Below are 21,198 nucleotides of genomic sequence, written 5' to 3' on the forward strand. Positions count from 1 at the left end.
TCTTAGAAGTTAGAAAATCAGCATTATCCGAACTGAGAGTTTTGCTGAGTCTGCTCACATCCTTAAGCCCTGTGGAGTTTTCCTATGATGAGGTTGATGGAAGGCTGTGACAGAGATTATGCTTTCTAATTCTATGTCCTGAGGTCTAGATCGCATTTTGTTTGTTTTCCAAATGCCCAAGAGAGAATTTAAAGAGTTATGATTCTACATGAATGAAGAAGATAGCATCTTAGAAAGTCTAGTGCATAAATGATTTAATTCTAATTTAATTTCTTTCAGAGTTTCTGAGATCTGTGCTAAATATTTTAGATCAATTACAGAGGTTAATTATGCAGTTAAACATGTGCCATAGCTCTGTTATGCAAAACTGATGTATGATGCAGATACAGTGCCAATGATTGTCTATTATTGCTGTTTCCATCAAGACATAAAAGCAATATATTTTGCTTCTTGTTGCCATGGAGAAAGGGTAACTTTGTGGTTTTTTCTAATAGAATTTATGTGCATACTTAATAATTAATGCGGAGTGACACGTCTTTGAGAGGTAGAGTGTAGAATAAGTTTGTTATAACATTTAATTTATTTTACTGAAATTTCACCCATAAAAATATTTTTTTTCTTACAGGAAAATGTGAATGTGGGCAATGCACTTGTTTCCCTCCAGGAGACAACAGAGTCTATGGAAAAAACTGTGAATGTGATGATCGGCAGTGTGAAAGTGCAGATGGCAATGTCTGTGGGGGTATGCATTCACTTACTGTAATATAATTAATATAAATCTTGGCCATTTATAATCTTCTATTTCCCCTGATTATATAACATAAGTATATAAGCATTGTAACATAAATAACATAAGCAGTATAAGTACTGAATTTATTTAAAAACTCCAGAAGCACTAATAGTGAACTGGCTTAGAGATAACTGATAGCATGTATGCTAAGTGCTATAGCATATATCAAATTCCATCAGTATTCTTTAAAGAAGAATAAAGTTATTTAAATGAAACTTGAAAAATTAAGTAATCTTATAATTGCGTTTTGTGTAGCTGACTTACTGAGAACATTGTATTTTACTTTATGTTAATAATGACCAGCAATATATTTGAACATTTCATATTCCATAACAGTGATATTTCTATCTTCTTAGAAAGTAGAACATATTTTGAAATAATCTAAATGCTTGATATGCATTGTAATCATACTTGTAAATTCAGATGGTTTATTTTAGTGTTGACAATGGAAACCTCACTTCTTGGTTTTGCAGTGATGAATGTTGGCATTAAGAAATAAGATTTAGATATGTAAATGCATGCATAACGTATAGTATTTAAAAACACGGTAATTGTATTTGTCCCAAATGCTCTCTTTCTATACTTTATTGGCTTTTTAATAATATTGTTAACATTACAATAGAAAACTAAATGAATCATAACATATTTCATTATATCTCTTATTTCTATCTAAAACAAACAAACAAACCACATTGCTTTATAATCTTTGTGCACACAAAATTTCCAACTAGGGAATCTTTCTTCCAGGGCTCTGCCAAGCACAATGGAAAATTTGAGTTGAAATCTCTAACCAACAATAAAAATTGTATATAACATTGAGGGTAATTCAATAATATGAATGTGTAGAAAGATAATAATTTGAAATTTAATTTTATTTAAAAGATATCAAAGCAGATAAAAGCACTGAAATCCTGGGACGGATTTGTTGTAAGTTAAATGGCTAGAAACCAAAATTCATCATCTTCCACGATTAAAAATATCCATCCCACTTATGTCATTCATATTTTACATTATTCAGAGACAATGCTTCAGTGTTAATGCTGCTAATTGAATTGCACATTTTAGAAATCATAGACAAAATTTCCATCGTCCATTATTAGTTACAGTGATAATTTCAACTTTCATTGTTGGCTGGAGGACCTCACTCTGAAATGATAATCAGCTCAACACTGTCTATTTTCACTCTGCAAGAAGCATTCTAATTCACACTGTTATCTAAATAAACTCTTCCCTTAAGTCTAAACAGCGTTGTCTATGTCAATGGCAGAAAATGACTAATTCAGTTTAAGGGTGTTTGTTTGTTTGTTTGCTTGTTTGTTTGTTTGTTTCCCCTAATTTTGAAACAATAAATAGAAAGGAAAATCAGTTCATGAAATTATGAATCAGCGGTAAACATAAGACACAGCTGGTCTCTGGAGTTTTAGACCTCCCAACTAGAAGCCATACTGCAGTTAATAATACCTGCTAAAAATTGTTGGATTTTTGTGGTAGATCTGTTGAGATTCCATCTGTAAATAATTGGCAGGTTATTTTTTCATATTCCCGTCATTTTCCTTCTTGTTTTATCAATTATATTTTAACATATGGAATCATGGAATCACAAGGTTGGAAATGACCTGTGAGATCATCTAGTCCAACTGTTCTCCTATTACCATTGCTACCACAAGCACTAAAGCACATCTCATAGCTCCTCATCTAGAGGCCTCTGGAACACTGCCAGGGACGGTGACTCTACCACCTCCCTGGGCAGCAATTCCAGTGCCTGACCACTCTCTGAGAGAAAAAGTTCTTCCTTATGTCTAACCTAAACCTCCTCTGGTAGCAACTTGTGGCCATTTCCTGGTCATTTCGCATAGCTGTTAGCATATTTTTAGATTACTGTAGATTAGGTTGTAATTTACTTCTTGAAGCATGTCCCTATATCATGGGACATATATAGGTCTCTTACTGATTACATGAATCTCTCCCATATACCACTTTCTCATGGCTGCTGGAGCTCTGGAGCACCTTCTTCACTCACATTCCCTTCACTATATTTTTCTCCTTTTTCTTACTAGTCACATATCCTCATTTTTTTATGTCATCCAGTGTCTATCTATGCTTCTGATCCACCTGCCCAAGAAACCACACCTTCACCTCAACAATTGATTTCCTTGCTGCTTCCTTAACTTTCTAGAACTTGATCTGTAAGTTCTAAATACAGGAACGTTTGTATCTGCATTATCTTCAGAGAGTCCCCATTGATTGCAGCTTATCTCACCATTTAAGTGAAATCCTCTCACCTTCACATGCTCACAATATGAGCTGCTTACTCTATATACATTTTCTGCTTCCACTCTGGCTTTCAACCAGACAAATTTGTCTCCCTACAGTTTCTGATGAACTACTTTTATTATCTTTTTCATCTCTTCAAAAGCACCTGATATGACTGACAGCTTCAACCCAATCCTTTAGGAATTGTCCAGTGTTTTGTTTGACTCTAACTTTCTATCTTTCTGATAGTGTTTCAAATGTTTCTTTTGATACATGGTGTTTCTCATCTCTTTGCTTTCATAAGATTCTATCACCTTTAGCCTTGTTTCATTTCTCCTTTTGCAGTTTATTTCTTCACAGAACTTCTCCCATTAATTTTGTGTTAATGGCACACAAATATCTCTGTTCCTTATGCATTTGCCCTGCCTTTTATCTCAACCTGAACCTCTTAAATCTCTTGCTGAACTGCTTATACTTTTCCCTTCTTTTCATGATAATTTTTCTACCACTGCCACTACCTCTGCAATCACCCTCAGGCTGTAAACTCTTGGTAGTAACTGTCTGCAGAGAACTATAAGATGGACTTGGAATGTGCAGTCTGACACTGAGCACTGAGAGCCTGTAAGCATGCAGAAAGAAAACCAGTGATTTAAGATAAAACACATTCTGAAATGTGAAATGTGAATGACAACCTTAATCATTTGGATAAGAATTTTTCCCGTCCTTCTCTGACCAGCAGAGATTGATTAATAGCTTGCTTTTCAGACCAGCTGTGCATGCGATAGTAGAAAGACCTGAGGTGAAGGATATGATAAATTAGGGTACAATGGAGTGAGACCTTATTATCACGTTTCTGTATGATTGTAGTGAGTCATTCACTTAAAAATTCAGCTGCCCATCATTGCAATACCGGGAATAGAGACGTTTCTTCTCTCCAAAGACAGAAGTTGCATGAGGACTCGGAAAAGATTCCACAGCCTTCTGTTAGTACATGTGGATTCTCCTTCCTTTGTTCATGCCTCTGCGCAGAGACTTACTATGTCTAGAGGAGGTGTCTCATGCAGCCTTTGAGACTGCTATGTTCTACCTACTTAAGAGCCCATTATTTGGAGGCCCATTTATTTCAGTGATCTTAGAATCATGGAATGATTTCAGTTGGAAGAGACCTTAAGGATCATCTAGTTCCAACCCTCCTACTGAGGTCAGGGTTGCTACTGACTAGATCAGGCTGCCCATGGCCCCATCCAACCTGGCCTCCAGAAATGGGGCATCCAGAACAATCACTGGGCAATGTGCCTCACCACTCTCTGAGTAAAAAATGTCCTCCTAATATCTAACTTAAATCTTCTCTGTTGTAGTTTAAAATCGTTTCCTTTTTTTCCCTATCACTATGTGCCTGTTTAAAGAGTAATTTCCCTCCTGTTTATAAACTCAGTTTAAGTACTGGAAGGTTGAAATGAGGTCTCTTCAGAGCCTTGTCTTCTAAAAGCTAAACAAGCCCAGTTGTATGTCTATTTTCACAGGAGAGCAGCTTCCAGCCCTCTGACTGAACTCATGGCTCTCCTTTGTACCCATTCCAACATCTCCTATGTCTTTCCTGTGCTAGATTCCCAGGCCTGGATGCAGTATTCCATTGGGGCCTTACAAGGGCAGAGTAGAATTGGATAATCCCCTCCCTCTTCTTGCTGGCTATCCCTCTTTTGATGTAGCCCAAGATACTGTTGGCCTCCTGGGCTGCAAGTGCTTGATGGGTCTCCATCAAGCCATTTGTACACCAAAACCCCAAGTCCTCCTTGGCAGGGCTGTCCTCAGTGAGTTCTCCTAGCCTGTTCATGTATCTGGGATCACTCTGACACAAATGCAACATCTTGTACTTGGCCTTTATTGAATCTCATTCAGTTCATCTGGGTCCACTTTCAAGCTTCTCCAGATCCCTCTGGATGACATCCCTTCCTTTTATTGTGTGAGTGGCACCACTCTACTTAGTGTCATTAGCAAACTTGCTGAGGGTGCTCTCAATCCCACTATGTAACTTATTGATAAAGATGTCGAAGAGCACCAGTCCCAAAAGGGACTCCCAGAGGATAGTCACTGGTCTCCACCTGGATATGGAGCCCCTGATCACAAACCTCTGGCTGTGATCATTCAACCAACTCCTTTTCCAATGAGTAGTCCACCTTTCAAATTCATGTATATTTTCAATTTAGAGATAGGAATGTGACGTGGGACCATATCAAAAGACTTGAAAGATTATGTAAGATTTGCCCTGAGGTATTGCAGTGCTGTTCCACAACAATATTATACATGACACTTTCTTTGACTTTACTAAGTTTTTTATTATTTCTTGTGGAAATTAAATACTTTTAGTGCCAACAACAGCACATAAATGACTGAAGCCAGCAAGAGTTCTGTCTTGGCATAGCTGTGTAACTGAAATACAAAAGGTTTAATCTTTATTTATCCAGTGTCCTGGCGAGAGGTATACTTCTCTCTCTCCTTTGAGGTTACGGCTGTCCTACAAACTGCAGATGTGCCCTGATCTTACAAGTGTAATTATTTCCCCTACTGTGTCCAGTAATGTTTTTCAGTGATGCCATTTTTGTCTGCTCCACCTCATTGGGCTGACTGTTGTTCTACATGTTCTGCTCTCTTTCACGACTGAGGGAAGGCAGGCAAAAAGAATTCAGGACAACAGTAAAGATCAATTTGAAATTGATCTGATAATGCTCTTAACTCCCTTCATTTTGATTTGTTCTATGGACCATGATGGGCATAGCTGTGAGTTCTGGTCATAGCAAAACTTAAATCTATTGAAGAAAAACACCAGAAACCCTTCCGGGTTTTCAACATACTAATAGCAGGTGCAGGATTATGCTGCTGAAAAACTCTATGATAAAAACAACAAGAGAAAAAAAAAATGGTTGAAACTCCACACAAGCTTTGCTGGTGCAAATAGCAAGGACTGAAACTCATAATGAGTAACACATAGCAGGACCTTTACATAGCAATAGGGATGATCCCATACCGTTTTATGTCAGTATTTCAGTCTCCGCTTTATATACTGTGCAAACAAGATAATCAGCTTTGAAGGGATCTTTTTATATTCAATCATGATGCCTGTACAGTCTTTCACATTAAGAAACAACCAAAACTCTGCTCATCCCAGCAAGCCAAATTTTGACTAGTGACAAAATCAGACTTCAAGAAGCATGATATGTGTATTTTCAAGTGTGCGACTGACCTTGTTTACTTCTTAACTTTTTGTTTTGGCCACAGCACATCAAAATTTAATCATAACACTGTATGGAATCCAGTTAGGTAATTGAATAGCTGGCGTATCAAAACCTTTTACACCAAGGAGTACCTGCAGCTATCTTCTTTGTCTGTTTTCCCCGATTCCTCTAGGCTCATTATTTTGAGATTCTGATTTTGGTTCGGAGGTTTGTAAAAGCTGGAGGAACTGCTTTGTGTTTTGGAGAAAATACTGAGCTAACAAATAGCACTTCTCTCCTTCAGGTCTGCATTCACACCTCTTTCTCCTCTAAGAGCAGGAAATCCATGTAGTGAAACTCTACATAAGAAGATATTTTTATTTTTTTAATGAAATGAAATCCCCAAGTAAATTAATTTTCACTTCTTAGACACAATCTCTCATTGATTAATTCACTCACACTCTCACAGTCAGAGTCATGCAAGCATACAAATGTTTGGGTTTAAGTGTTTGGTCAGGATTGTTTCTGTGTGACATGGAAGATGGACAAGAGCCACCAAGCTCATAGTAGGTCTTTTCTTCTTGGTGAACGACCACCTGGCAGTTGTCTTTTATTTCCTTTAGAACCCACCACTTAAGATGATTTTCTTGATTCAGGATTTTGCTTATTTCCACACAAGCCTTGCACTTTTTGTCTTGACATCCTTAGAACAATATTGTTCCTGTTGGGATCAACAGGAAAGGCATGACATATAAATACTATGCACTCTGTTTTGATATCCTTTACTGTGGAGCACTCAGTCTTTTGATGACATCAAGACATCATGGTCTTGACAATTTGACACATCACTCAGTTTTCCTGATTTGAATGTGCTGTTGGATGTCAGTGCAGGCCATGATTTTAACCTAATTCTGGTATTTCTTCTGGTGCTTACCTAAACATTTCCATCCATACTTTACACTAGCATTAAGATTTCTAATAGCAGCCTCTATGTATTGGCAGAAAACAAGGGAAAAATTATGATTTACGAGTCTACATTTATTTAAAACTACAATTGCCAGCTTTCTGTTTTAAACTTCAGGAACAAACACAGAAACTTCCAAATCATGTTATTAAAATCACTGAAGGATTATAGGATCACATAAACATTACCTGCATATGCAGTGGATGATGTCCTTCCCAAGAGGCTGGTATAACTTATCCCTAATTGCTGTGCTCCTTTAAACATAGATTTCTCATTACTATCCAGCTAGACTAAGTAACTTGATTCAGAGGACATGCAGATTTCATTTTTTGGAATATAACTATGCATTGTTATATGGTAAACAGCAATGGTGAATTCTTTTTAATGAAGATTTCTAGGTCCATAATGCAGAAATCATGAATGACATTTATTCTCTCATTCTGTCTTACAGTGAGGCAGAAACATGGTATTTTTAGATTGCGTGCTCTTATAAGACCAAGAAGTTCATAACCATAATGAGAGAGCTGTGATTAATGATACACTTCATTTAGCAAAGCTAACTATTAATATTATGGTGCAGTTGCTGTTAGACAGTTTTCTCATTTCTTGCAGTAATATTGCTTCACAGAAGAAATGTATGATATAATGTAGCTAAAATGCTTAGTAACAACAGTTAGAAAAAAGTATCAGACTATCATCCAATTAAAGAGAGCTTTTGATAGTATTTGGCCCGAAAATTCAGAAATATGGTTTCAACTCTTGACTCTGCTATAGAGTTCACAGACTATCAGCTGATAATCACCAGTTGAAAGTCTTCAGTTATCTAAATGTAGGCACCTCGTATGATTTCTGCTGTCCCTATCCAACTATAATGTGCCTCTAAAAGAACACAGGGATGCTTGTATAGTTACTGCCATCACGAGGAAGTCCTTGATGCTTTAGATTATGTCAATCAGTGCTAGGCATATGAACTCAACTTGTAATTTCTCTTTTGTTCCTTTTGTGTTCAAATAAAAGTTTATTCATCTCCAACATATTTTTCATCTTTTCTTTTGAAACTTCTTCAGCACAGGGACCAAGTTCTCGTGACTGAGAAATCTGAAAGCATGCATGGTATATTCTGTATTAAATTTAATTATTTAGATAATAATTATTATTTTTTTTTCTTTTTTTTTTTTTTCTTTTAAATTTACTACAGATTTCTGTCCTGGTGACTCAGACATCCGGCCAGAAATATATAAAAAGTTAACATTTCAATTACAACATAAAACATTTAGTTTGTTCTGCTTTTTAAACAGCATAAAATCTGACAGGTTTGGATTTAGCTTTCTATCAGAATCTTTCTGTTGAAATAAGCAATAAAGGCCTATTAACGTATCAGTTTTTAAGTTGACTAACAGTTATTAATTCACAAAGCCCAAAAGGGTCTTAAACACTGAACTTCACGCACTGGTCTATAAGTAGTTATTATGTTACACATAGGACTCCCTTATATTGAACTCTGTGTACTATGTGCAACTAAAGCTTGTCTCTGAGAAAGGCATCCATTTGTGCTGTAAAGACTATAGGTCCAAACCAACGTCACTAGACATTACTTCAATAATTCTCATCCCCATATAACTGTTTTTTCACTTTTCAGATTGTCTCAATTTGTCAGTACCAGCTTTTCTCTCTGGTTCTCGCTTTTTCTTGGGTAGTTGGAGAATCCCCATTCCAATACCTTCAAAGAAGGGAGTTCAGATGTTGCTGAAACACTTCTTAGTCTTATTTTTTTCAGTTTGTTTTGCTTTTTTTTCTTTCTTTGGTTAGCTTTTTCCACAGTGAAGTGAGTAGATACAGATCTTTGAAGGTCTTTCAACAAGTCATTTTCTTCACCCTTCGAATTCTTTCTTTGGAACTTTTTGTGATTCTTCCAAGTTTCTCAAAATCTTTTCAAACATGGATTATCACAGTGTGTTTCAATCTCCTCAGTGCTCTAAATGTTCCTATTTACTTCTGTTCCTATGCATACCTCTCCTTTTACATATATATGAAGATTGCATTAGACCTCTTCATGGAAATTTCAGTTGAGTTGCCTGTCTGTTCCATGCTTCAAGCTGGAGCCACAGTCCACCTTTATTAGACTTGGACAAACCATATAATGGAAACATAATAGAAGATAAGTATTTTGCTTTCAGTTTCTGCTTGGTTTCTCTGATTTTATTTTTCATAGCTGGCATTCTCCTGGTATTCCGATTTAAAACAAAACAAAAAAAACAGCGATCCACTTTTTTTTTTTTTTTTTTTTAATCAATTGTTTTAGTATATTTGAGCAGGTTAATAAAGCCTGCTCATTTAGGAATACTTCTCCCAGATATGTGATTTTTAATATTCTTTTATGTTAATAATATAATAGAAAGTACTTTACTATTGTTAGGTAATAAAGAGAAAATCCTGTTTATACTTAAATATAGAGAGAAACATTTGTCTCATTTAATACTTTGTTCTAAACTGGGGATACTGCACTATGCTGAGATTTTTCCTGCTCACAATACACATTTGAAATGTATTGTTCATCTGCTTTTTATTTTCCGATCTCTCTTTCTTTCTTCTTTTTTTCCCCCCTCTGTTATGTCAGTTTTTTTCAGAACTAAATTTCTCATTTAAATGGGTTGCTTTGGATGTACATCTTTCTCACTCCTAACTAGTAAAGCCTCTCCACTATTAGTGGAATTCTCTCTTATATAGTGTAGTTATTGGGCTATCAGAAAAATTCTTTATACAGGACAGTTAAGTTCATATTTTAAAAGCTGATGGTTTATCTCCCTCATTTATGGTCAATGTTGACTATTGTTTTCATGTATACTTTGTTAGTTTGAGAAATTTGTTCTCTGGAGGTGTCAGATTTTCTTTAAGGCTGCTCTCAACTTGATGTTTTTAACATTATCTAGTTATCATTTGTTAGTCCATAAATAAGAATGATCTTCCTCTGAAATGATTAATTTACTGTTTTCATCACAATCAATTCACACATAGTGGTGCCTTTTGTATTGGAAAATTATCGTGTATTATTTTTTATGAATGAAGATGTATTACAGTAAGCAATTTGTGATTTTAATTGTTTTATTTTAAATCTGAATTTTAAATCTGATAACAGGCCAGCACATTCCAGTTGATTTGTTTATTCTGAGCAGTTGGTATCTCATTACTTTAGCCAATTCAATGCCATTGAGCTTCACATCTTCAATTAGAGATTTTTCTTTTCTATTTAGAGATATTCTTGAGTTTTAAACTCCTCCTTGAAGGAAATTATCTTCAGAACAAAAACTTCTATGCTTTCTGTTGCTATTGCTGCTCATAATTTTGAGAGTGAATGAAACTGGGACACTTTTAAGATAATTGGAATATTAGTTTCAACTGTGAAGCAATGTTTATAATGTTTTGGCTCTTCTGTTTAGGTTGGCTTGTTTGAACATCTTCAAACTAATGCAAAGAGCATCTGCAAGTAGGATATAAATAACTAATCCAAATAAAACAGGTTTTCATAGGCTCTTTCCTCATTTCACCTCATAATATAGTAAATGCTATTTTGGTAAGATAGATTCCCCAGAGAAAAAACAGAGTAGTCCTTCATGCTCTGGGGATTTATATGGTATTGTGTTTAAGCAGCAGGGGCTGCAGTGGTGGCTTCTGGGAGAAGAGAAGCTACCCCAAGATGGACACAGACAGTTCCATTTGGCTCCAGAAGTGAGGATAGGAATGACCAACGCAATGTACATCAAAATTTTATGTGGAAAATTCTTAACTTTGTTTCCTGTAAATAGATGCTTATTTGTTACTTTTTTATTTGACTTACATGAAGGCTTTGCAAGCATGGTCATTCTCTACATTCTTTAAAATGAAGCAAAATCACTTTCTTGGTGAAAGCAGCATAGGTTTCTTTCTTTTCTTCCCTAAAATGAGTAAAAGTATTTGTAACTCTACAACTAATTTGCTGAGTCTAAGTCATGTTGAGCATCTTGCTTATCAGTAGTTGACATATTCTAAAACGTAATCTGTGTGTTGCTAAGAAAAAAAATAGATAAGGCAGGTAAAAATACTCTGAGAGAAACTTATCCATAGTAAGTTTATGTAGACAATGCATCTAATTGGGAGTTGCATAAGGGACAGCATATCCAGTTGTTTACTTCCTCTTTTGTTTCGGTTTGTGGTATCACTATGTTTTCCAAACATAACAAAGAATCTATGGCAGCATTACATTTCACTTGTTGCTCGTTCAATCCATAATGTTTGATATATATTAAATGTATCTATGTAAATTTGTAATCTGTGCTTAATCTCACTTGCAAGATTGTTAATAAAGCTGTGTTCTTTGTGACTGAACATTTACAATTGTGTAGAAAATAAGACCAAAAAGAATTAAGAGCAATCAATACACCATCTGAGCTGCAAAAATTCTTCTGAACATTTAGATGTCTGTGAATATGGACAGATCCAAGACTTTGGAGCTTCCAGTATTTTCTAATATAAATTAGTGAAGTTTTTGGCTGTCAGCACTTGCAGCAAACTATAATAGTTGTCTCTCCTTTGAGCTGCTGACAGCGCTGCCTCCTAGTTTGTAAAGCGAAATTATATTGCTTCACAAGAAGTACACAAATTAGAAAAGTAAAATGGCTGATTTTAGTCTCTGCATCCTACAGTTTAGTGCTTCGCCAGATAGTCCCACGACTTATTCCTAACTTCCCAGCTCCCAGATTATCTCAGTTCCCTTATTTCCACCTGTGTTCTACATAGGAGGTGGGATATGACAAAAGTCACTGATATATGTAATTCACTTCTTTTAAGCCCAGTAAACTAATTAACTAGCTAGAGATTGATTTTTTTTTTTTTTTCCAAGGCGAATTACAATTCTGTGATGAAAAGTGAAGTACTGCCTAGGACATATTTCTTTTTCCCATTTTCCTTTTCTGTATTCTTATCTGTATTTGTTGACACTTTTTCCTCTTCCTGTTTCCTTTTCCTTTCCTCCATAGTATGCCCTTCACATTGCAGAGATCTGGAGGTGATCTCAACTATGACCACATTCAGAGTTTTCTGCTTGTTTTGCTAATAACCTAACTTGGTGTCATTACAGGCCACGGCATCTGTTCATGCGGCCGATGTGTTTGCCAGGAAGGGTGGTTTGGAAAGTTGTGCCAGTATTCAAGGAAGTGCAACATGACAGAAGAGGAGAGCAGAAGTCTCTGCGAGTCTGCGGATGGTGTATTATGCTCAGGAAAGGGTAAGGACTGACAGCTTATCTACTCCACAGCAGTGCCCTTGCAGAAGAAATGGTCAGGTTCTGGCAGACTAATGTGCATGAAATTGGGCTGTTGTTTAGTAACTCTTTCAAAGGCACCTGTTATTATAAGAATTTACATTTGGCTCCGTAATGCACTTACATCCATTTTGTCAAACACCCACTGCAGCCATACATGCTTAATGGCATTAATGTTCTATGCAGTTTGTTAATAGCTTATAATTCCCTTCATCTGTTTATCTGATGCTTTGCATTAAGCAGCTGTACATTATAAACCAAATGTTAGCACTCCATCTAGTCTTAGGGATAGAATGCTACCTGCAGTAACACTGCAGTGGGCAAGATGGAAAATGTAATATCTCAGGCAAAAATAAGTTGAGGATAGAGCTTAGCAGCAACATTCGGTATGCTCAACCTCCCTTTGCCAGTGCAACAGCAAATGAAAGGTAGATATTGGTGGTCCCCATGGCAGAATCCAACACATTCTCTTATCTCCTAACTTTTATTAAGGTGGTTATGTCAGCTTCAGTCCAGCTATAAAAATTTGCCAGAGGGAGAAATAAAATTTTAAAAATCCTGATAATTAAGTCAAATTGTTCTCTGAGGTTCTTACCCTGCAGTCTTTCAGGATGGCTAATTGCATTACTGAAAGGAGGGTTTCTTTGCTCCCCTTTAGTGCAAGCTGTCTCTTTTTAAAATGTAACATAGCTAAAAGAGAAGAGATGGTAAATGGGTGGTGAGATTAGCTGGAGGCTGGAATGCTCCCACTCAGAGATGGATGTGCTATCTCCTCTGTCCATACATCCACTGCATCAACAATGATCATCTTACCTGTTAACTGGAGAAAACAACGAAGAACCTTCTACATCAGGCAGAATTTAAATTGCCATTTCCGGTAACTTTTATGTGTATATGCATATGGATTTTTCAGCCTGATCTTCTTCAGCTTGTTCATGGCTTATCCAAATCCCTCCCTGTTGTACAATTTTTATTTATTTATTTATTTATTTATTTATTTATTTCGCTAAAGTTAGTGCAAATCATGGAAAAGGAGAATGTTGTGGTGTTTCACTATTACTTCTAGAGAATGTAATTATCTATCTTTAAATTAGGGTACACGAAAGAGAATACTGAGTTTCTGTAGGAATGAAATTACTTTGTTGTAATACAGAAGCTAACTTTGCTCCTCATTGGCATGGTCTCCCTGTGATTCTTTATATAAACTGTGAAGATGAGCAATAAAATACACAATATCAGATTCTAAATAAAAGCGAAAATTAAAAATGATGTTGAATTTTAAAATATTTGCATTATCTGCTGTCTTTCGGGTGGCTGAAAATTGCTTTTTCCAGCCTGTGGGTTTTTCTCCATCAACAAGTAACTATGAACTAATATATAAGGGCATATGTCAAAGTAAATTTTAGGCTTTGGGAGCAAATCACCTGGCAGGAACTTGCAGAGAGATCAAGAATTTTTTCTCCCTCTCTGTTGGCTAGAGGTTTGGGATCTTGTAACTGGTATAGTCTGAAGTGTTCTGGAAGTTGCCATGAATTGTGAAAGTGCTTTTAAACTCGTCTTCATTAATATAGGGAACAAAGGTCCAGATTTGCTACAGTTTTAGTTCACTGTTGAACATTTATTTTCTATAGGAGTTAAAATTCTGACCCTAAATCCATGTTCAGGAATGCTAGTGGGATTTTTTTCCTAAGTTTTTTCGACCACAGTTTCCAATGTGATGGAAAGTGTCCCTCAGGGCAGCAAATATAATGAACTTGTGCCAAATTAGGTGCTAAAGCAACATTATTGTGGAAACATCTGGGCACAAACAAGTGCTTGCTCCAGCAGAGAAATATCAGTATATGTCAGATAACTTACAGAAGTGCATGGCTGACAAATACCCAAGGGGTAAATCGCAGTACTTAGACAAGCGCTAATTTAGGCACAGGTATCTTTTTCTTAGATACTTCAGACATGGGCAGTGGGATTAAGTGTATCCACAGAAAGTCTGCAAATCACACCAAGCTGAGAGGTGCAGTTGATATGCTAGGAAGAAGGAATGCTATCCAGAGGAACCTGGGCAGGCTTGAAAGATGGGCTTACACCAACCTTATGAAGTTCAACAAGGCCAAGTGCAAGGTCCTGCATGTGGACCAGGGCAATCTCAAACACAGATACAAGTTGGGAGGAGAATTAGCTTGAGAGCAGCCCTGAGGAGAAGGATTTGGGGTTGCTGGTTGATGAAAGACTCAACATGAGCAGTCAATGTGTGCCCCTCTGCTCTTGTAAGACCCCAACTGGAGTACTGCATCCAGTTCCAGGGCCCCCAACAGGACATCGAGCTGTTGGAACAGGTCTAGAAGAGGGCCACGAAGATGATCAGAGGGTTGGAACACTTTCCCTATGATGACAGGCTGAGAGAGCTGGGGCTCTTCAGCCTGAAGGAGAGAAAGCTCCAGGGCACCTCATAGCAGCCTACCAATACCTGAAGGGGGCCTATAGGAAAGTTGAGGAGGTACTTTTTAAAAGGTCGTGTAAGAACAGAACAACAGAAAATGGTTTTAAATTGGAAGAGAGTAGATTTAGACTAGATATTAGGGAGAAATTCCTAATGTGAGAGTGGTGAGACACTGAAACAGGTTGCCCGGAAAGGTTGTGGATGTCCCCTTGCTGGAAGCATTCAAGGCCAGGCTGGATGGGGCTTTGAGCAACCTGGTCTAGAGGGAGATATCCCTGCCTAGAGCAGGAGGGTTAGAGATAGATGACCTTGGAGGTCCCTTCCAACCCAAACCATTCTATGATTTTGTGATTTTATACTATGACTTGGGGAATGATCTGTTTCCCTTAGAGATGGTGCTTGTGTTTCTTGTGAAAGATGAGAGAGTTTTAGTGACTTGGAGCACTGATCAAATCTACCTAACTGGCGGTTATGGGACGCTCCCTCAAGGGAGAAAAAGCCTCTGCGTAGGATCCTAAAGCTTGTATTCTAGATGAGGTGAGATAAAGCAGGCAGCACTTTCACATCCACTAGAATGAAGTTATGAAGAAGGCTACTATCTCTTGTGTCTCTGAGTGGGAAGGGAATCATAGGCAAAGAGAGACAAATTTCTCAAAACTTTTGTTTATGTGCTCTTATTATTATTACGTTATTAATATTCAGGCAAATCTATTCTTGATATTTAAAAATGTGCCTGGAAACCATGCCTTACTGAGTGAACATAGTTTAAAATGTTCATAACTCGTGTGACCGGCTATGTCCAGAGGCCAAAAATGAGAAATTGTTCCTTCTTTTTCAGTGCATTAAGCAGTATGTAACCAAAACTGGTCAAAGAGAGAATGTAGAACATGCACTAATGAGTTCTTTCAGGGTTTGTTATTTACATCCTTGCTGGAAACCTAGCCAAAATAATGAAGAGCTATAATGGATTGAGGAAGCTTGAACTTCTGTATGTCGCATTTAATAGTCTAAGGAGTTCTGGTTTTTAGTAGATAAGTGCTGAAAACTTTCAGAAAATTAAACTCTGTTAATATAAGCAAAGTTGAGTGTCCACATTCCTAGGCTACTTTGAAAATCTTGGCTCACTGACTATGCCACCTGTAGCAAAAGCTCTTCCCAAGGAAAACAGCAACATCCACCACTCTGCTGCCTCCCTGGCAGTAAATACAGGGCTGCAGATGGCTACTGCAGTGGTGCAGGGCTCAGGTGAGGTAATGAGCCAAATCCCATCCAAGAGGATCTGGCTGGGATCCCAGGAAACACCCCGCAACTCATTAGGCTCGTTTTAATTAAACTGAGGAGGCTCCCAGAGCAGCATTCTGTTTAGGGAAAATACTCGATACATAACAAATTTTACCTTATGGAGCCTGATCTTCCTTGCTTGATTTGGCATTAAATTTGCTGTATCTTCTGTACGTCATGAACATTCATCAGGAGTAGCATCAGTGACTGCTTATGCAGAATCATTTCAGGTTTCTAACAATGCCATGATTTTATTAACTATTTTAACGTCACAAAAATTCTCATACTGTTCCGTGTGATTTTCAGCTGTTTGTACCTTCTAACTTTAATAAGCATAGACATCGACTTTAAATGACACTCAAGTATGTCTTGGGAAAGCTCCTATAGAGCAACTGGACAGTATGTATGCAATTCTCCATTGCCTATTTGTATAATGGCAATTTTTATTCTTGTAGGAAATGTCAGTCTTTTTCATGTCAGTGGCACAGTAGGCAATGCACACTGAACTTACTGAAAAAGTAGATGCTTAACCAAATACTTCCATTCCCAAATGTTCCAAACATTAATTCTTCCTGGACATGTTTACATATTCCATATGTTACAAGTTAAAACAACATTTCTCTAAAATTAGACAGGGATCTTTTCTTTCAATAAACAATGTAAATTAATTATATTTTTAAATGAAAAAAATAAAAGATTTTCTGCTTTGTAGTTTTAAAAAATTAAGGTTCAACAGAGATCCTTCGGTGAGTAAGGAAAAGAAATGAGGAAAATTGGTTGACATAAACAGATCCACATTTAAGGAAAAATAATATATACTTCATTTTTTACCATGGATTTTATTCAGAGGTCAGTCAAAAGAAATGAAAGACGGCTCAGCTCCTTTTAATTATCCATGAACTCTGTTTGTTACATAATGACAGAATCAAGCTTCCCTCTCTTTTTTTTTTTTTTTTTTTTTAATAATACATTGAAGAAATTGGTGCCTTTGTACTATAACTGTGTTGGAAATATTGCAGGAAGGAGCAATTTTCAACATCATCTAACTCATATATAAGCACGTTCTGTTAAAGGTCAGCAGCTTTTGTAACTTTAAACTCAATTTTCCATAATTATAAGGTGTAAGTGTATTTTTTTGTTGTTGTTGTTTATTTTTCAGTTTGCTTTTGCTGCAACTTCCTGTAATTACTATCTATCTCCACACAGTGTTTTCCCTCTGCAATTTCTAAACTCCTCATCTTGGCACTTAAGTGTTCTGAAGTCTGTGTAGAAAAGGAGATTCAGACAGCTGGGGATTGTCTCCATAAAAGCCATCTTTCTTCAGCCGAGTGTTGTAATTGGCCAGGTGGAATTTCTAGTTGCAGAATTCCAGTGGAGCCTCTCAGTACAGAAAAGCTCCCAAAGACTCTTCTCAAACTACAGCCTTCCCAATACACATTTGTCTGGTGGCAATTGTCCTTTTTCAGGACTCAGAGCCATTAATTTTCTCTTGATGATTGTGGTGTCTGAACTTTTCCTTAAAGGGAAGTTTTCGGTTCCACCCTGCTTCTAGGTGGATTATGGGTGGTATAACCTAGATGTCACTGAAGAGTCTTTCCTTTGGCTGTGGAGGTGTAATCTGTTATGCAGGAGCTCTGGATTCAATCCCCAACATCTCCACTCTTTTTGGTTTGGATATTAGGAAAAAACTTCACAGAAAAACTTGTGACGCACTGGCACAGGCTGACCAGGAAACTGGTGGATTTACCATCCCTGAAGGCTCAAGAAACATTTAGATGCAGCACTGAGGGACATGGTTAGTGGGCATGGTGGACTAGATGACCTTAGTGCTCTTTTCCAATCTTAGAGACCAACCTGTAGGAGTGAGCAAACTGCTGAACCACAGTTATGTGCACAAACACTTTTCGGCATAGAGCAAAAATTGATGGAGGTTTTGGGGGTTCGAATGTCCATAGGAAACATCCCTAAGGACTTTGGATGAGGAGTAACAGTGGGTCAGAGACAATTTGAGCCTCTCCAGTCCAAAAAAAAAAAAAAAAAGAAAAAAAAGAACAGTTTATGTGGAAAGTGGCCCTGATTGTAGATCTGAAGGAAATCTTCGAAGTGTGAGTCCTGATTAAATGAAATAGCAGAATCAAAGCATTAGCAGGAACGTTTTGCCATTCTCGTGGTCACTTTGAAAGAATCCTTTTATTCAAAAAGCTTTTAGCTTGATTATTTTCTTTCATACAGTAGTTTCTCAGGCAGTAATTTTGTGCATGCATCTGTGTGTGTGCACGTATGTCTGGAGATGTTATTTTCTAGCCTGAAAATGCCGATGCTCCTGGACTGTAAGTAATAATCTTTGTGATTTCAGGTTCCTGTCACTGTGGAAAGTGCATCTGTTCACCACAGGAATGGTACATTTCAGGTGATTTTTGTGAATGTGATGACCGAGACTGCGACAAACACGATGGTCTCATTTGCACAGGTGCGGTACAGGCTAACTCTTAATTGCTGTAAGAAACAAGCTGTATGATGAGAATTGTGTTAGACAAAGCCCATCTTCTTTCTCCACTTATGGAGGAACTGCATTTTCAGATTATTCAGACCCAGTGTAATTGTTTCTTTATGCAGTATGATAATCAACTTAAGGTTTCAAATCAACAGTAGAAAGTCTGAGTGTGAATTTGAGTAATCAAACAAGATATGAAATCCATTGACTATTTTCACTGTAGTAGATCACAATTTATTCCTCTTTGCCAAAGAATGTACAGTGGAAGAGCTGCCATCATGAGATTTCTTCAAATTTAAATTTTCTCGGTGTGTAATATTTTTAAGTAATAGAAAACATTCACTTGCTTGATGATCTTTGTTAGGTGAGAGATATAGCTATGTTGGGCAAGGGATCTTCTGGCAATCATAGCTCTCAGTGGGAGGCTAAAATACCTGACAGTTTTTCTTATGGTGTGATGGCCACTGATTAAAGCAGATTCACCCAAACACTGTCCAAGTGGTTGGGTGGCAGATGCAAAGAGACGTGGGCAGGCTGCCAGCAAACTCTCATGACAGCTCTTGTGACAAGTAGCAACATGGGAATCATTAAATTAACTTGCTGGCTACTTCCTGTTACAAATCTTAATTTTAGAAAACCTTTGCTGAGCAATTATTAGACGTGGAAGGAATCCATGAGATAATTAGAGTCAGAGCAAGCAGGTTGACACTAGTAATGCTGTTCACAAATGCTGGCTCCCAGCTCACCCAATTAGCAAGTGGCCTTTTCTGGGGCAAGTAGCCAGTACAGAGGCAACGGGGTCCTGAGGTTAAAGTCATTCACAGGCCTTCATAAAGTTGATATCAAAAGCAGCATACAGCGGAAACCCAGGATGTACAAGTCTCTGGCTGAGCATCCTGGAGTCATGAAAAACACTGAAATTGAAAACCTGGGTCTCAGTACTTAGTGTTTCTATCTGCAAAACAAGATAAATGCATTTCTCATCTAATAGTGAGCTTGAGATATTATTTACTTGTTCAGCATTTCTGAGAATTTAGGCTTAAAGATTATTAGGTTCAAATGTTTATTACTGTTCTGTTTTAAACTTTTTATCTCCACATTCCTAGTTAAATGTAATTATCTTTTTTTTTTTTCTTGTACATTAAAGTACAGTGTGAACAGTGAGTTTCAACAGCTGAGTGCAAGTAGTAGTAGCATAATTACAGTACTTGCAATTCTGCTGATGAAAGAATGCTATTAATTCTTCATAAGTGTAGGCCTGAGGTGGCTTCTTAATGCAACGACACAGTAATTATGCTTCCTTGCAAAAAAAAAAAAAAGGTAGGGGAATGATAAAGAAACAATGCAGCTACTTTATCATGGTTTTTACTTCCCATAAGACACATTTTAATGTAGCACATTTCAATTATGATAATTGCCATTTATTCATTCTGTTCTAGGTAATGGTGTTTGTAACTGTGGAAACTGCGAGTGCTGGGAAGGATGGAATGGAAACGCTTGTGAAATCTGGCTGGGAACAGAATACCCTTAACAAAGGACACCAGAGACTGAGGGTTCTTCTAGTTTGATTTTTCTTTAGGCTGCTAGAACATTTAATTTTGGAAGTACTCAGAGTGTGGGTGTGGGTGTGCATGGTTGTAAATACTCTGGAACTGTCATGTGAATGCCAGCTCCTTAGAGAAATGAATAGCAAAACAAAACAAAAACAATAACAACAACAAACAAATCATTTGGGAGCAGGACAGCCCAAGCTCTAAAAACTAAAATCATTTAAAAAAAAATGGCCCTCCACATTTTTTTGATAACTTCAGTGAGGCTGAGATTGCTCCCATTATGTCTGTTTCTTAAGCAAACTTTGCGCAAAATGAAGGAAAGTCATTTGTTTTTACATTATACGTTCAGTTTTCAAATCTCCATATCAGTATGCAACAGTATTCCTGTAGAAGAATAGCACTACTAAGTATTTGTCAGGTACTTCATTTGATATATTTTATGGTGTTTGTCAAAAACATTGTTTGACTCTTTTCTTTCCAAACATCCAGATTATGCCCCAGCTCCAGAAGAAGCATTAAAGCAATTTATCAAGTTTTTGTTTGTTTGTTTGTTTGATTGATTTTTTGGTCAAAGAATTGAGAATTGAATCTGTGTAACTGATGTTCCATTACCCCACAGCCATTGGCTGAAGACTCAAAATGTTTGAAGAGATCCTTGTCCACAAGATAACTTCTTGTGATTTTCTATGGTTAAAGAGTCAATAACTTGGTAATCCATTTTAACATTCTACAATACAGCCAAATGCATAACCTATAGAAGTATAAGGAATTAAACTAATAAATGTATGATTAGCTATTCCAAATATGTATCCTGCCACTCATATGTACTTTTCTCATACTGTTTTATATATGTATAGTTGCCTAGTCCTCTTGAAAGTAAAGCAATGAAAATTTGTTGTACTAATAACTTTTAGGATG

At 37.0% G+C, this 21,198-nt stretch overlaps 1 protein-coding gene across 1 annotated transcript in view; it reads left to right on the plus strand.

Moving 5' to 3' along the window:
- The window catches only part of ITGBL1 (integrin subunit beta like 1), a gene marked incomplete at both ends in the record, with an annotated part of 131,288 nt that extends 111,030 nt beyond the window's left edge, over window positions 1–20,258 (plus strand). Inside the window, 4 exons of the mRNA XM_079537685.1 lie at window positions 626–742; window positions 12,333–12,479; window positions 18,590–18,703; window positions 20,167–20,258. Coding sequence (XP_079393811.1) covers window positions 626–742; window positions 12,333–12,479; window positions 18,590–18,703; window positions 20,167–20,258 — 470 coding nt within the window. The remainder of the gene's footprint in view (window positions 1–625; window positions 743–12,332; window positions 12,480–18,589; window positions 18,704–20,166) is intronic.
- Between the last annotated feature and the right edge of the window lie 940 nt (window positions 20,259–21,198).

This window comes from Tetrao urogallus (assembly GCF_951394365.1).
Source record: "Tetrao urogallus genome assembly, chromosome: 1".
NCBI lineage: Eukaryota > Metazoa > Chordata > Aves > Galliformes > Phasianidae > Tetrao > Tetrao urogallus.